Source organism: Manis pentadactyla, chromosome 4, assembly GCF_030020395.1.
Source record: "Manis pentadactyla isolate mManPen7 chromosome 4, mManPen7.hap1, whole genome shotgun sequence".
In the NCBI taxonomy this organism is placed as follows: domain Eukaryota; kingdom Metazoa; phylum Chordata; class Mammalia; order Pholidota; family Manidae; genus Manis; species Manis pentadactyla.
The window spans coordinates 159,048,311-159,063,053 of NC_080022.1; the positions used below are offsets into that span (position 1 = coordinate 159,048,311).

The 14,743-nt window shown below is 51.5% G+C and overlaps 1 protein-coding gene and 1 long non-coding RNA gene across 6 annotated transcripts in view; one reads left to right on the plus strand and one right to left on the minus strand.

Annotated features, from left to right (window-relative positions):
* The window catches only part of CUEDC1 (CUE domain containing 1), a 76,616-nt gene extending 70,245 nt beyond the window's left edge, over positions 1-6,371 (plus strand). For 3 of the 4 annotated variants that reach the window (XM_036879927.2, XM_036879928.2, XM_036879929.2), the window contains 3 exons: positions 578-636; positions 2,336-2,410; positions 4,551-6,371. In XM_036879927.2, coding sequence (XP_036735822.2) covers positions 578-636; positions 2,336-2,409 — 133 coding nt within the window. In that variant the 3' untranslated portion in view covers position 2,410; positions 4,551-6,371. Of the gene's footprint in view, positions 1-577; positions 637-2,335; positions 2,411-2,998; positions 3,097-4,550 lie in introns of all 4 variants that reach the window. The other variant, XM_057501319.1, reaches the window with a different exon arrangement.
* Positions 6,372-10,284: 3,913 nt separating this feature from the next.
* Positions 10,285-14,710, minus strand: LOC130683555 (uncharacterized). 2 transcript variants are annotated; one of them, XR_008997334.1, is made up of 3 exons: positions 13,211-14,710; positions 12,572-12,669; positions 10,285-10,790 (listed from the first exon to the last, which is right to left on the minus strand). It is a non-coding gene; the product is annotated as an uncharacterized LOC130683555 (long non-coding RNA). The 2 variants fall into 2 exon arrangements; XR_008997335.1 differs by having other exon boundaries at positions 10,285-12,669.
* Positions 14,711-14,743: the final 33 nt, after the last annotated feature.

Sequence of the window (14,743 nt, forward strand, 5' to 3'; positions counted from 1 at the left end):
CTGCCTCTTGGGGCCAATCTTGACTACCACGACCTGGTGTGGGAAGCAGGCCAGCAGCTCCCACCTTCCTTCTGTAGGTTCAGAAGTTGTCCTACAACTTGTTAACTCTTTGTCTGGGGTAAGCTGCATCTTGGGAGAAAGCTTGATTCTTCCTACAAAATCAGCACACCTTTCTCTAATTTATTGAGTTGAATTGATCCATAGATCTTTTCGCATCATTCCAAGCATGTTGACCCAGTCTTCTCACTTTCAGTACCTTGAGTAAAAATAAGGTTTTTCATATTTTTACCCAGACTCCCATCCATGCTTCTCAAACAGGGCACAGGATATTAGAAACTCAGCAGCCAAAATTGCTTCTCCATGCTGAGATGGGAGCCAGTGAGAGTCAGGTCCTGGCTGCTCAGCTACCCCCAAGAAAAGGGGCCTGTGGGGAGATATGAGTGCTAGGCTGGCATGACGGTAGCCTCCTGAGCTGGGAGCAGACAGTTCAGGGTTAGGGACAGGGAGTGAGTAGAACTAGGGGGACGCAGGCAGTGCCCACACATCCCTGTGACAGTTTTCCTGAATGGCCTGGCAGGCTGGGGGCTGCAGCATCAACAGCCAATCTCCTGGACGACGTGGAGGGCCACCCGTGTGGTGAGGCGGGAAGGGCTGCAAAACTTGGGCTCTAAGCTGCCTGTGGTTGGTGGCCTGCGAAGAGGGGGACCCAGGTGTTTCATAGGTGGACCTAATCTGTCAGGGAAGGAGCACCCGACCTGGAGGAAACATCGAGGGTTGGTGGGCAGGTGATCCTAAGGAATGGGCCCTGCCATTTGGTCCATATTGTCTCTCCCTTCCTTCCACTCTTGAAATGGGGCCCCTGCTGCACCTCCCCAAGCACTGAGACCTCTACATGGAGAACAAAATGGGAGGTGCTGTTTCTGGGGAGTAGTCTCTGGGGGCAGAGGGGGCAGACAGGCCTGCCCACATGGAGGGGCCTCACCGTGAGCACCAAGCGCTGGGCAGTCTCAGTCTCTGGGTCCAGGGGCCTTTTAGTGTTCTAGTCTTTCCTAAAGGCCACGTGGGCTGGAAAACAGGGCCTTAGGCCCTACCAGGCCCACAGCCAAACCCTGATGCTCATGCCTCAGAGCAGAGGGGCTCTTTGGTGGTCAGCAGACATACAGAAACAAGGGCTGGAAGGGCTTTGGAGGTCATCTGGACAGTTCAACTGCCCCATCCCATTTTATGGATTTGGAAACTGAGGAAAAGCACTTGTCCAAGGTCTCTGCAAAGGTTTTTTTTCTTTCCTTTATAACAACAATAGTGTCATGCAGCAGTATAACAATATTATAATTCCTTTCGGGTTCCAGGACCTGGTTCCAAATGTGTGTGGGGGTGGGGGAGGGGTTTTTTCCCCCACATCCACAACACGAAGCAATTCTCCAACACCAGCAGGGTGTTGGTGAACTCAGCTAGGTCCTGATGCTATCTGCCTGGAGACAGCACCAGATTCCCCAGGCTAAGACCTCTGTCCTACAACACTGCCCTCCACCCCCAACTCCAGATGCTGGGTGTCACAAGCCGCAGTTCCCTGTGCTTCTGACCTACCAGTTACAGGTTGGAGGTTCCCCCGACCTCCTGCTTACATTCGATTAATTTGCTAGATTGGCTCACAGAACTCAGGAAAACACACACGTTTACCAGTTTAATAAAGGATACCATAAAGGACACAAGTTAACAGCCAGATGAAGAGATACAAAGAGCAAGGTCCCAAATAAAGGAGCTTCTATCCTCATGGAGTTTGGGGCCTGGCTCGGTGGCATGTGGAGGCGTTCTAGGTCCCCAAGCATAGAAGCTCTCGGCTGCCAAGAAGCAGGATTCAAGAGGATAGGATCTTCTCAGAACTTTTTCTGAAAGCTTCATTGCTAGGCATGATTGACTAAATTATTGATCATTGGCTGATCCAACCTCCAGCCCCGCCTTTGGGTGGGGTCTGACAGTCTCTCATTAACATGACAAAACACCTATTTCACCTTTAAGACACAACAGTGTCTTTAGGAACTGTGGAAGAAGACCAAATATACCTGGGAAACATATGAATGACCAAATATGTATTTCTTATGACTCGTTATACCACAGTCTCAGAGCTCAGTGACAGAGCCAGGCCAGCAGCCGCCTCCTAAGGCCACCCTGTGCCCAGCTGCGTCACCAGACCCACACATCATACCCTAGGGATCAGCAGGTGTCCCGGCAAATGGGGGCAGCAAGAGCTGGGCCAGCCCTCTGCCCAGCCTGGGGACTGCCTGACTGGGGCCCTGCAGGGAGCAGGAGGAGGCAGCTTCCCTCTGTTTTCCAGATGAAGACTTCCGGGGAAGGCGACAGGAGGCACCGGAGGTGGAGGAAGCCCCGCGGGAAGACAGTAAGCAGTAAGGTGAGGAGCCGCAGCTCCAGGGTCTGCCCGAGGCCGCACCCCAGGCGTCTTCTCAGGGGTGTCTGCCATGGGGTGTTCTCAAGCAGAGTAAGTCCAGAGGCATGGGGCTCAGCCAGCTGGACAGCCACATGGCCCGGGTTTCTTTTCCCATGTGTGGCAGGGCACATGTTCTGCAGGGGAATGAGTCTTTTGAGGTTTTTTTTTTTTCCGGTTATTTATTCATTTGACAAAAGACAGTCACACCTGCCTATGCCAGGTGTTAATGAACAGGAAAAAAAAAACCCCAGCTTTGACCGTGAATAGCCTACAGTCCAGTTGAGAAGGCAGTCCAGGGCTAACAGCACCCTAAGAAGACAAAACTGAGCCAGACTCACTACGGCCATGTGTACGCACAGCTCTCCCGTTGCCTGCTGCGGGGTGGTGGTGTAGATCTGCCACAACCAGATAAGGGAACGGCCTCTCTCAAGGCGGCTGTTTCCGACTGGGCCCCCAGGCTGCTTTTCCTCCTCTTTTCCTGTACATCACTGGGAGATAAACAGGGAATGTCACACTTCTTCCAGGACTCAGTGGAACCTGTCCCTCTTCCAGCCCCTCCCCCCCACCAGGAAGCTGCCTGCCTGCCCTTCCCCGCTGTCCTGGTCCCAGGGGTCCATCTACAAGGCTTTCTTGAGCTGACGGTGTGGCAGGTATGGCCGTATTTCAGACTATAGAGAAATACTTGCTATTCTCACAATCGTTGTAGTGGAGGTGAGATAAACCAGGGTACAGAGGTCATAGCCTTGTACAGTACCAGTGCCTTCTCCCCTCAGCCTGGACGGCTGGCCTCCATGTCACTTCTAGCCGGCCCTCCGCCACATCCCCCACCGGACACCTTCAGACCGATTCCCTTCTCATGGGTTCTCCTTACCCACAGCGCTGCACCACGCTTCCCACTCATCTGCAGTGCTCAACTACAGCCTGGCAAAGGGCCCCGGTTCCGCACAGTATTGCTGCCATTCCTTCCTCTGGTCCCCAGGGAAACCGTGTCTGGTCCAAAGCCACCCCCATATCAGGACCTTGTCACCATCTATTTCTCTCCTACGTCTTCCAGCTTTCCCTTTCCAGCTCCATCCTCAAGTCCTCCTCCTCCTCCTCATCTTAAAAACAGTTCTCCCTATTTTCCTTCATCACCCAGTTGGAGAAAAAGTGGCATTCTGGGTGAGAAAAAAAAAAACAGTCTGTTTAAAAAGAAAAAAAAAGGTGGCATCCACCTTCGCCCATGGCAGGCTGGCAGCCCCAGACTGACTCAAGAAGGTCCCCTGCCAGGTCCAGGACCTCCCGTGCTTTGTGTCTCCTGCAGTTCATTCTCCTGCACTTTCCCAGCTCCGCGGCCCCTCCCACTCTCTCACTCCCCGTGGCTCTGCCCTTGACCCTTTTGCGCCCACTCTCTTTAGTGGGGCCACTGCCCTCTTACAGCATCAGCAATACTTCTGTGCAATTGGCTCCAAAACTGGAATCTCCGTCTCGGCCAGTCCTTCTGAGCCACTCTCTTGTCTCCAGCTATGCCTCCAGCTCTCTGAAAGTCAGCAAGTCTCTGCTCCAGCCTTTCCATTTCATTTCTCTCCCTTATTCCCTCGTCACTGCTCTGGTACTCTCGCCGTCTGGTGCACAGCTGTACTTTCTCCACTCCATCACTACCTTATTTCATTTATACCTCTGAGTCTTCCAAGAAAAGACTTCTGAACTCCTCAGCCTGTGTGTGGAGGCCACCAAATCCTGACCCCAATGTACTTTTCTGCTCCTACAGGTCCCCTTGGTCCAGCTCATCTGAGCTACACTGAATTGCAGAGCGGCCAGCCTCTTCCCCACCTCTCAGCCCTTCCCATACAGCTGCTTCCATCCACAGTTCCAGCTCCCCACTCCATCTCTAGCTGCCAGAGTCCCTGCTCTTCTGCAAGTTAGAGCGTTATGAGGAGCTAGGATTTGGCGCTGGGGGGTGACCCCAGCACATTTCCAACACTGATGTTAGAGTCCCTGGAGGGAGGAGAGGGCTCCTGTCTTTGGAAGCTTCTGCCCAGAACCATCTCTCCAGAAACGAATGATGAGGAAAGATCACTGGGCTCCACTTAAAAAGACCTCTCCCCTCCCTTTTCCCTACCAGATACCTGCAGTTCCTCTTTGCTGAAGACCTGATGGAGACAGCCAGACAGCAAAACCGGCCCCCAGCTGAAGGGCCCAGCTGCAGCCGGACAGATGGTGCTTGAGTACCCGGGCCCAGTGATTCTCCGGCCACAGTCCAGCCCAACCACTGCCACTGTCACTGCCATTTTCATGGGACTTAGAACTTGGGAGTTGCGTGCTATGCTTGGAGGAAGGACCTGGGGCTCCTAGGGTGGCAGCCAATCACAGCCCCTTTTGTAACCAGGATGTTCTGTTCTGTGGGCAATGAGTGGAAATGCAGGACCTCCCCACATCACTCTCTCCTCCCCCAACTTCTTTTAAAAAATCTCAGAAAACAGACAAAGCCTGGAGTGCCCCAAAGGGCAGAATGACCCTGCCAGAAGCTCTTTGGCCTGAAGGTGGAGCCCCCCTCCCTCACTCCCCTCTGTCCTGCTGGGCCGCAGACACTGCCTAATCCCCCACCACTATCCCCGGCTCCCCTGGGCTTCCTGGGCCCTTTATTCCCATGCCTCCTGCATCTCAGCCTTTCTCCAGGGCTGCCAACCCTCGGCACAACCTCCGTACAGAATCCCTGGTGGGAGAGCCCTGGGCAATCACCTGGGCCCCCTCTGAGGAGTGATGGGCCACCAAAGAGAGGTATCTGCTGTGCCCTGCCTGGGCCGCTCAGGGTGGCTCTGCTGGGGGCTGACGTAAGCCTCCCAGCAGGGGTCAGGAGAGCGGCCCCTCAGGAGCTGGAGGACTCTGACGAGGAAGGGGTAGTTCTTACTTTGACAGAAGACATAAGCTAGTTCTGGATGGGACCCTGCAGTCACACAACAGTGACGGCTTATGGTTGGGTGGGGGTGGGGGGATAACTCTGCCTAGAAGTCCTGATGTCCTAAGGGTGGGGAGTGGTGGATTCTGAAATGACCTTTGAGAAGGCACAGGGCTGTGAACTGCCAGACTGCGTGGGAGCGCTGGGGTTAGGGAGGCTTGCTGGGTGCCCCTTGCCTAGAGCGACTGGTGAATGACCCGAGGAGGGAAACCACGGTTCTAAGACCCTTACCGGCACCAACCACTACCAACAGGAGGGGGTCTGCCCCACTTTTTCTGGCCCCACTGTGTAAATAGCAACGCAAGGACCTCTCCAGAGAACCAGGACGCCTAGGCAGGCACGAGGCTTCGGGGCCGGAATGTGGAACCAGCCCAGCCTAGCCCACCGTGCGGGATTGGGAGGTTGGGAGTGGGAGGCAACCCTTGGCGGGGCCCTGGTGGCCTCAAGTCACCCCGAGATAATGAGGGCGTGGCGGCCGCCCAGGGCCAGAGGCGGAGGTGGGAGCCACAATTGCACCTCGCTCCTCCCGCCCCTGTGCGGTGCCAGATGAGGGCCCCTGGGCTCATTCGGGCAGCCGAGCTTCCCCTGCTCTGGGAGGCCGCCGCGGGAGGGGCCTGGGCGCGTCGCCGAGGCCGCGGAGCGTGACCAAGTTTGGAAGCACCCCGGGCCAGGGGCGCTAGCGCGGGGCCCGCCTTGCCCAGCGGGACCCGCCGCTCTCCCCAGCCATGCCAGTGGCCCCCACGAGCCCCCCACCCCCCGGGCCGCCAGCCCGAGCTGCAGAAGGCTCCGACCCTGAGGGGCAGAGGAAGGGGGCTCCGGGCCGTGGTTCTGATCCCTCCTCGCGCCAGTACCCGGCGCATGGCGGGGAAGCCCCGGGCCCCACGTCTGTGTGTGTTGCTTGTTAGTCGTTTTTTCTTCTATGTGGGTTTTTTCTTGGAGTTGTTTCATAGGAACTCCTGTAATAAAGACTTGGTGTTCTCTTGGTGCTCTGATGTGGCCGGTGGCGTGGGCTGGACCCTCCTCTTCTCTGCTCCGTCCTGCGCAGGGTTTGGCCCCCGGAGCCCTTAGGGCCCCCTCGCCCGCCCGCGTTAACTCGCTGCTCAGCGTCTCTAAGCCCTAAGGGCTCAGCCGTCTCTGCTATGCACTCACGAGGTGGCACCTGCTGCCAGCACTGAATGCAACCTCGCCGACCTGCTGGCTTTGCTTAGCGCCGTTGGCCTTCCTGTTTGCCCTGGGACAGTAAAACAGCTTGCTGAGAGGTAAAGGAAAACGCCAACAACGGGAAAGCCAGTCTGTTGCGAAAGCTCCAGCCGGTCACCTCCCTAAATAAACAGAAAGCTTCTGGAGTAACGGCCGGCTGGATGGGAGGCTGCAGGGATGTGCCACCTCAGACTTCAAACGGCCGGCAGAGATCTTCCGCTTCAAATATCGCTGGCTTTTCCCTGCTCCCCAACTCTGCTGGACTACCTCCCACACCAGGGAACTCAGAGCCAAAAGAGGAAGGTGCCCTTTCCAGACAGGGCAGTTCCCAAGGTTATAAGGTTCTTCCCGTGTTGAGCCCTAAGGCCGTGTGGCTTCCACTCACGCATCTTGTTTCTGGGCTCTAGGTCACCCAGGCCAAGGCCATTGCGGTTGCCTTTGATGCCATGTTTTAGCTCAGCGGTCTGACTCTCATCCAGACAGGCAGTGCAAGTTCCTCCCTTCCTCCTAACAAGAGGTTCCCCCACCCCACCCCAGTTAGATGGAGGTGGGTGTAAATTGGCATACCAGTGATAGTGGGTGGTGCTCCCCAGGGGCTGTTTGGACCTGGGCAAACCAAGAGTACCCTCTAACCCCAGCTCTGTGCTTTCTTTACTGATAGCTGTTGTAATGCCTGGAGCAGAGCACAGTTCTCAGCCCTACCCCAGACCTACTGAGTCAGAGACTCTGGGAGTGCAGCCCAGCAATCTGTGACTCTGAGGTTTGGGAGCCATGGGCCAGGCCAGTACCTTGTACAGGCTGCACAGCACAATTACCTGAGCAGCTTACAAGAAGTCCTGATGCTCATAGCTCAGACTAATTAAATCAACAACTATGGGCTAGCTTCTTTTAAAGCTCCTCAGGTAATTTGAATTTGCAGTTGAGTTTGAGGACCAGTGCACAGAGCAGTCTGTTAGGTGTTTTGTATTTGCCCAATTAATCTTGCCCAGTAATAACCCCTTTATAGATGATGAAACGACAATCCAGAAAGGTTAAGTAACGTCCCAAGATCACAGAGCTAGCAAAGTGTGAAGCCAGAAAACAGGCCCCCAGGGCTTCCCGACTCCAAGCCTGTGTTTCTCTACAGTCCTGCCGTTCAGGGTGTGCCCTATGGACTAGCAGCAGCGCTGCAGCTTGTGAGACATGCATGTTACTGGGCCCTGTACTCCAGGTCTACGGAGTCTGCAATTGGGCTATATTTTAACAAGACCTCCAGATGATTCTGGTACATGCTCAAGTTTGAGAACCACAGTTCTACAAACTTGCTACTCAAAGTTTGGTTTGTGGACCAGCAGCATCTGTATCCTCCAGAGCTTGTTAGAAACATAGAATTTTGGGCTCTGCCATAGGCCTCCTGAACCAGAAAGTGCATTTTAACAAACTCCTCAAGTGACCTGGATGAGCATTAAGGTTTGAGAAATGCTACTGTAGAACACCAGTTCTCAAACTTGCTGTACATTGGAATTATTTCTGATGCTTGGATCCCATTCCCAGAGATTCTGACTAAGTCGCTTTAGGATTTAGCCTGGGAGTCAGACTGTAAAAGCTCCTCTGGGTCTAATATGCAGTAAAGTTTGAGAACCATTCACCATTTTGTTGGTGGTGTATATGAAGCTGATTTTAACTAGAGAAGGGGGCATGGGGAGAGAAAGCACAGAAAACTTGCTGGGTCCAGCAGGAGTGCAGAAGATAAAGCCCCTGCTCTGTGATGTGTCCCTCCTGGTTGAACAGTACATATAGGACCCAGGAGGGAGCCAGCTGCCTTCACACACCATGCTCATTTGCAAATGAGCTGGGCACCCATATACTCAAGGTGACACTCGCAGATTTATCTCCTGCAAAAGTGCTGAGCCAGGCTAACTGCAATCCGGTCCAGCCCATGCCTCTCCCTCCTTGTACGCTCTGGTGTCCCAGGGCTCAGCCCCAACTTGACAGGAGATCATGGGTCTGGAGAACAGTGCCCAGAAGAACTGGCCTGGTTATTACTATGCTGAGGTCTCAGTCCTCCCTCTGTTCCCTTGAAGAACTTGTTACAGCGTTGAGTTGGGAGGAAAGACAGGAGAAGAAGGTGATTTAAAGAAGGCAGAAAGCAGGCAAGGAGTGGAATGATGAAATCAGCTACTTATTGGGCACTTACTGTATGCCACCTTTCTGAGGCACTTTAATATATGTTATTTTACCTAATCCCCTCAAATATTATATGAAATCAGGATTATTACTCCCATTTCACAGAGTAGGAAACTGATGTTAAGGTCCTTACTCAACACGACCTTCAGTGAGTGATAATCCTTTTACTCAGGCAACGGAACTCCAGAACTGGTGTCTAAATACTAAGCAAGATACTGGGGTTGCAGGAAGAGGTGATAAGACTAGAACCTGCATAGATGCAATGTATGGAGCACAGCAATGGTTAAAAACATCTCCACAGTGATGGGTGATCCAACAGTGTGCCTAGAATTCACCTATTAACATTCTTTGTCTGGTTTTAAAAACAATCTCATAGCATTTCCATTAAATGGCAAATATGCTATTTAGAGAAGCACACGAACTCTTTTGCCCATTATCACAGCAGCACAGATTAATTTGTTGGATTAGCTAGGCCAGCCAGAGGAAGATTTAGAAATTTCTGGAGTTGGGAGGGGCATGGGGTGGCGTTTGCAAGGGGCCGTGTAAATCTACTGCCACCTGGTGGTCATCTCTCAGAAGTGGCAGTTGCTGGCCATTTAGAGGCCAAACACCATTTTCCCAGAAAGAAAAAGTGAGCCCCTCAGGCCAAACTGACAGAAGGGAATTTACTGTTTAAATGCGCATATGTTTTGTAAAATTTGCAAAACAAAGATATTTTTGTACTTCTTTTTTTAAAAGAGCCACTAAGATTACATAAGCTTCAGACTCCATAAAACCCCCATCTGCCTGGCCTGCCATTTCTAGAGTTACAATTCTTTATCACGTCACAAGGGTTACTCCATGCAAGGGAAGAGTTGTACAAACTCGGCTTGAGCCTGTCTTGCTACTTACTATTCAAAGTGTGGCCTGTGGATATGGTGCCCAACTGTCCTGGCTTTCCAGGCCTAAGTGTTCCTTGGATGTTGAACTTTGAGTGCTAAAACTGGGAAAGTCCAGGGCAAACTTGGGCCAGTTGGTCACCCTATCTGCAGACCACCAGCATTGGCATCAACCTGGGAGCTTGTTAGAAATTGAGTTTCAGGTCTCACCCTGGATCTACTGAGTTAGGATCTGCATTTTCCAAGATCACCAGGAGCTTCAGGTGCACAATACAGATTGAGTTGCTCTGCCTTCCACAGAAAAGGGTCCAGAGCAGTCCTGAAATATCTGCTTTCAAGGTCCTCATCCTTCTTCACAGAGTGATTCCAATCAGCCTTTAATTTCAATAATAAAAAGCCAGAGTGTTGCTTCAGGCCCACGTGGCTCCTATTTGCTTGGTTACAAAAGAAGCCATAGTGATGCTACAGCCCTCCCAGGGCAGGTGCAGGCAGGAAGTGCTTCCCTCTCCTCTGCCCGAATTAGATTCTCTTTGGGGGCAAGGCTGCTGTTTGCTGAAGAAATGAATGAGCAGCCATGTGAAAATGACCTGCAAATTGTTAGGTGTGATTTAATAAATGTGATCTATTGTTCTTAAACATGGAATGGTCAGAAATCATTAGACCATCACTCCTATTTATTGAGCAGTTACAATACACTAGGCATTGTTTTAAGCATTCTGCAGGTATTAACCCCACTGACCCCACAGAACAAGTCTCTGTGCTGGGTGCTATGCTTATGCCCATTTTACAGATGACAAAGCAGAGGCCCAGAGGTTTACAAAAGGGATCTGTCCATGAGGCACAGAGGATAGCCAGAACTAGAAATGACCAGGTACATGGTGGGGTAGAGGACTCTTCCATGTAACTCCAGCTTTCTCCACATGGATGTGTGTGGGGAAGGCCTCCATCAAGGAGGACTGGATGTGGGCAGCCAGCAAAGGAGGACTGAAGATCGCTGCATCCTTTTTGTCCTAATTTGGCTTTATTCATCACATTGTTCAGCAGAAAACTCTTTCTAAGACCAAGCTGTGGGCCAAGCACCAGCCCGGGTGTGCGGAAGCAGAGATAAGACTCCGGGTTCCTGTCCTGGGTTCCTGCCCTCCAAAAGGCCTGGTTAGACAGACTGAAGACAAGAAGGCAGAGTTACAACAGGCATTGCTCCAGAGAGAAGCTTAGGGAGGGACGGAGCAGGTCCTGGAGGCACGTTGACCCAGACCAGCTGAGTGTGTGCTGGGACTGAAGTGTCTTTCCAACTGACTCCTGAAAGGAGGAGGAGGTGTGGGCCTCAAAGGAGGGTACTGGGCCAGGAGAGGGAGCACTCCACAGCCTGGAGGGGAGAGGTGGCACTCCTGCCTCCTTGCCCTTCCCCTTCCTGGTCCTTGGATTGTGTAACGAGTATATACTAGTGCTTTCTTCCTCTTTTAAAGCAGTCAGCTAATTGCTCCCTGACCCTGGCTCTCTGCCAAAGGTGGGTAGCTGTTGGAATGATTTCATCAATATGCTGGGATTTTCACTTCCCACATCTGTTCTGCTCTTACTCTTTTTGTCATTCAAACTCCTGGGCACTATTTAAATAAGGGCACTGTTTACAAGGATGTGGGTGGAGTATAAGGAAGCCACAAAGGATGGCCTGGAGCCTATGGCTAGTAACAGAGGGGCATAATTTACTGAGTCAAGACCTGAAGGAGCAGGGGAGGGAACAGTGACGGGAAGCTGGTGAGAGAGTTCTGTGTAGAGGCGGCCCTGTGGCGCTGTGACTTTATGTTCCTGGACTGTCCATGGAGGGAGCCAGGGGAATAGAGACTGACTTTACTCTCCTTTCTTCTAGTCCCCTGCCAAAGCCTTCCACTCGTGGTACCAACTAGAATCCAACTGGAAGCAGAGGGCAAGGGGTGGGGGATGCAGTCCTGCTGTCATCCTCCTGGGGCACAGTGTGGATGTGGATCTGAATGGGCAAATGGAAGATACTCAGCACAAGGACTTACCTGTCAGTCAGTGTTATGGGCTTAATGGTGTCCCTCCAAAATTCATATGTTGAAGTTCTAAGTTCCAGGACCTCCAAAATGTGACTATGTTTGGAGATAGCGTTTTTAAAGAGGTATTTAAGTTAAAATGAGGTGATTAAGTTGGGCCCAAATACAATATGACTTCATAAGAAGAGGGCAGAGACACAGAGGGAAGAGCATGCAAAGACATGGGCAGTAGAAGGCCATCTACAAGCCAAAGAGAGGTTTCAGAAGCAACCCGACCTTGCCAACACCTTGATCTCAGACTTCAAGCTTCCAGAATTGTGAGAAAATAAATCCCTGTTGTTTAAGACATCCAGTTTATGGCATTTTGTTATTGGCAGTCTTAGCAAACTAATACAATCAATAAGCCATTCAGCCCATAACCTACTAATTAGGAATTTGCCTGTCTCTTCCACTGGACAGTCAGCTTCTACACGACTCAACGAAGGGTCAGGTAAGTGCTTAAATATTTGTGGGGAGAATGGATCAAGAAAATCAAACAATAAGGCAACCTATGGAATTTCATCGAAATGCTGCAGTCCCAGGTGGCAATCAGTGGTTTACAGGACACAACAGTAAGAGCAGTGCTATAATAGTCATCAGGATTGTTTTGAGCCCCTGCTGTGTGCCAGGTGCTGCAATTAGTGCTTTACATGAATGAATGATCACTCTTACTCTTGCAACAAGCCACTCAGATAACTGACCATCCACATTTTAACAGATGGGGAAACAGAGGCTTAAAAAGTTATGTAACTTGCCCACATGATTAGTGGGCACATCTACAGTGTGATGTGGTAGGATGAAAATGGGGCCAAGTGGTGTAGTGGAAAGAATATGTTATTTTGGAGAGTTTATAAGTTCTGTTTCCTTATCTGTAAGACTGCCAGGACATTACCTATGGCATCAGGTAGTCAAACAATTGAATGAGATAATCCAGGTTCTGGGTTCAGAGCACAGCATGAGTGTATGAGCCCCTTGCAGCCTTGAGAGGTCCTGGTGAGAAGACAGAAAACCTGTAATGTCAATTCTGCCTGCTCCCAGCTGCCTGTTCAGCTTCCTCCTATATTATGAATGAACCCTCCCTGGGGCACCCACTCCCTGCTGCAGGCTCAGAGGGTTCCCAATCCATCTTGCTCACATGTCTCCATGGTCCTCCTACTTGATCTACTAACATCTGCTCCCTCAGTCACTAAAACATTAAACATGATGCTGCAGGAGAAATTTGAAGGGCTCAGAAATGGAAGGGACTTCCCCCAGAAGATCTAGAGAGAAAATATTCCCCTTGCAATTCTTCCCCCATTGAGGGTTTGAGTATTTGGCTCCCCACTCTGAATTTGGAATAACTCTTTCCAAATCTTTAGCAGCAGTAACTGCAGTGGCCTATGGGGGCAGGCCCGAGAGGGAGAAAGGAAGTGTGTGGTCTAGGCTGGCAGCTAACTCTGACTTGGACAGAATTAGAAACTTTCTATGGGTCTAGGAAGACTATATTTAGCCAGGAGCCCGTTTGCTCTTCCCAGAGCAAAGTATGTCATACCTTTCTGGGACTGGAAGACTGGAATCTCCACACTTGGCCCAGCAGCCAGAGCTGTGCTTTTCCTTGTTCCAGAGGGCCCCAAGGCAGCAGTGAAGCCCATCTCTTGGTCAGCCGTGGGCATCAAATCACTCTGTTTCCTGTCCCTGGAGCCAGTTTTGCCTGACGTCCTCCATCCACCAGTCTCCAATTTGAAGGCATAGCTAAGGGGGCATTTCAGGGTCCTGGAAAGGGCCCAGGCTGGCCTGGAAGCCTGGCTCTGTGTTACCTATCAGACTAGTTACTTAATCCCCCGCGGCCTCACTTTCTCATCTATATTGAGGATAACAGCCACCTTGTGAGTAGGCGTGTGGATTCTCTGAGAAAACACAAGCAGTAGCTGCTCATCAAACATTTCTTTCCTCCTCCTCGCCAGCCTCTCACTGAGTGGGAGGATTCTGGTTTGACTTGATGCTCTTTCGGGCTGACAAAAGATCATGGGCTCCTGGGAGATATTTTGTATGTATGTGATCCAAAACATGTCACTGGGTTTAAACGTTCAAATGTGAATACAAACTTTTTACAGGTTAAAGTCTGAGGGAGATACAAAGAAAAAAGGCCCCCTTCTCCAGCAATTTCACTGGAGATAACCTATGTTCACAGCCTGTGCGTCCTTCCACATAGTTTCTATTCTCGTGCAAACACAAACACAAATAAAGGAGTTTTCTTCTTTCTCTTAGCAGGTTAGGATCCCACTAAAGGCATTTCTGGTCATGGGCATTCATCTAGGCAAACACACTTGATCTCCTTCATTTGAATAGCTGCATAGGATTCTGCAGACTATATGAACCACGCTTTTCCAGCCATTTTCCATATGACGGACTTCTCCCCCCTATAATAATGCTGCAATGCCGATCCTTGCATAAATATCCTCATGAAATTGTGTTTTCTATGGGGTACTTTACCCGAAGTATGATTATTGGACCTAAAGGTAACCCTGAGAGATTACTTTCCCCATATTTTTGAGTTTCCTTTTCGGAGTGCGTATTCCGGACGGACACTCACTTTTCAAGCTGAAAGAGCAGCTAGCCAGCACGCTTCCCGCAGAGTAACTCTAGTTGCCGGCAGCATCCCTGTTAGAGCGTATGCAGAAGGCGCTCCAGGGTCTGAGGCTTTAATGGGGAGCGCTGAACAGCAGGAGACGGAGGGCGGAGGCTAGGACTCTAGTGCCACCTTAGGCAAGTGACTGCTCCTCCCAGGGCCTCGGTTTCCTTCTGCATAGTCTGTGAGTCCAACTAAGATTAGGTGCAGTCCGGGCCTACATCTGCCGACCTCTCCCCTCGGCCTCTGTGGATTCCACGGCCTGGGTTACTTCCCCGGGACTTTGGAGGCACCTTCCCATCATCCTCCCTAGGCGTGGCCCCACCTTCTCGAGGAGTCGGCGCTGTAGGTCCCAAAGAGAGAAAACCACCACCACAGTTAATTCCTCCTCTACATCGGTCATTTATTGCTTCTGCCCGGCTTGGGCTCGCTCCCTCCCTTCGGCTCGGCTATCGA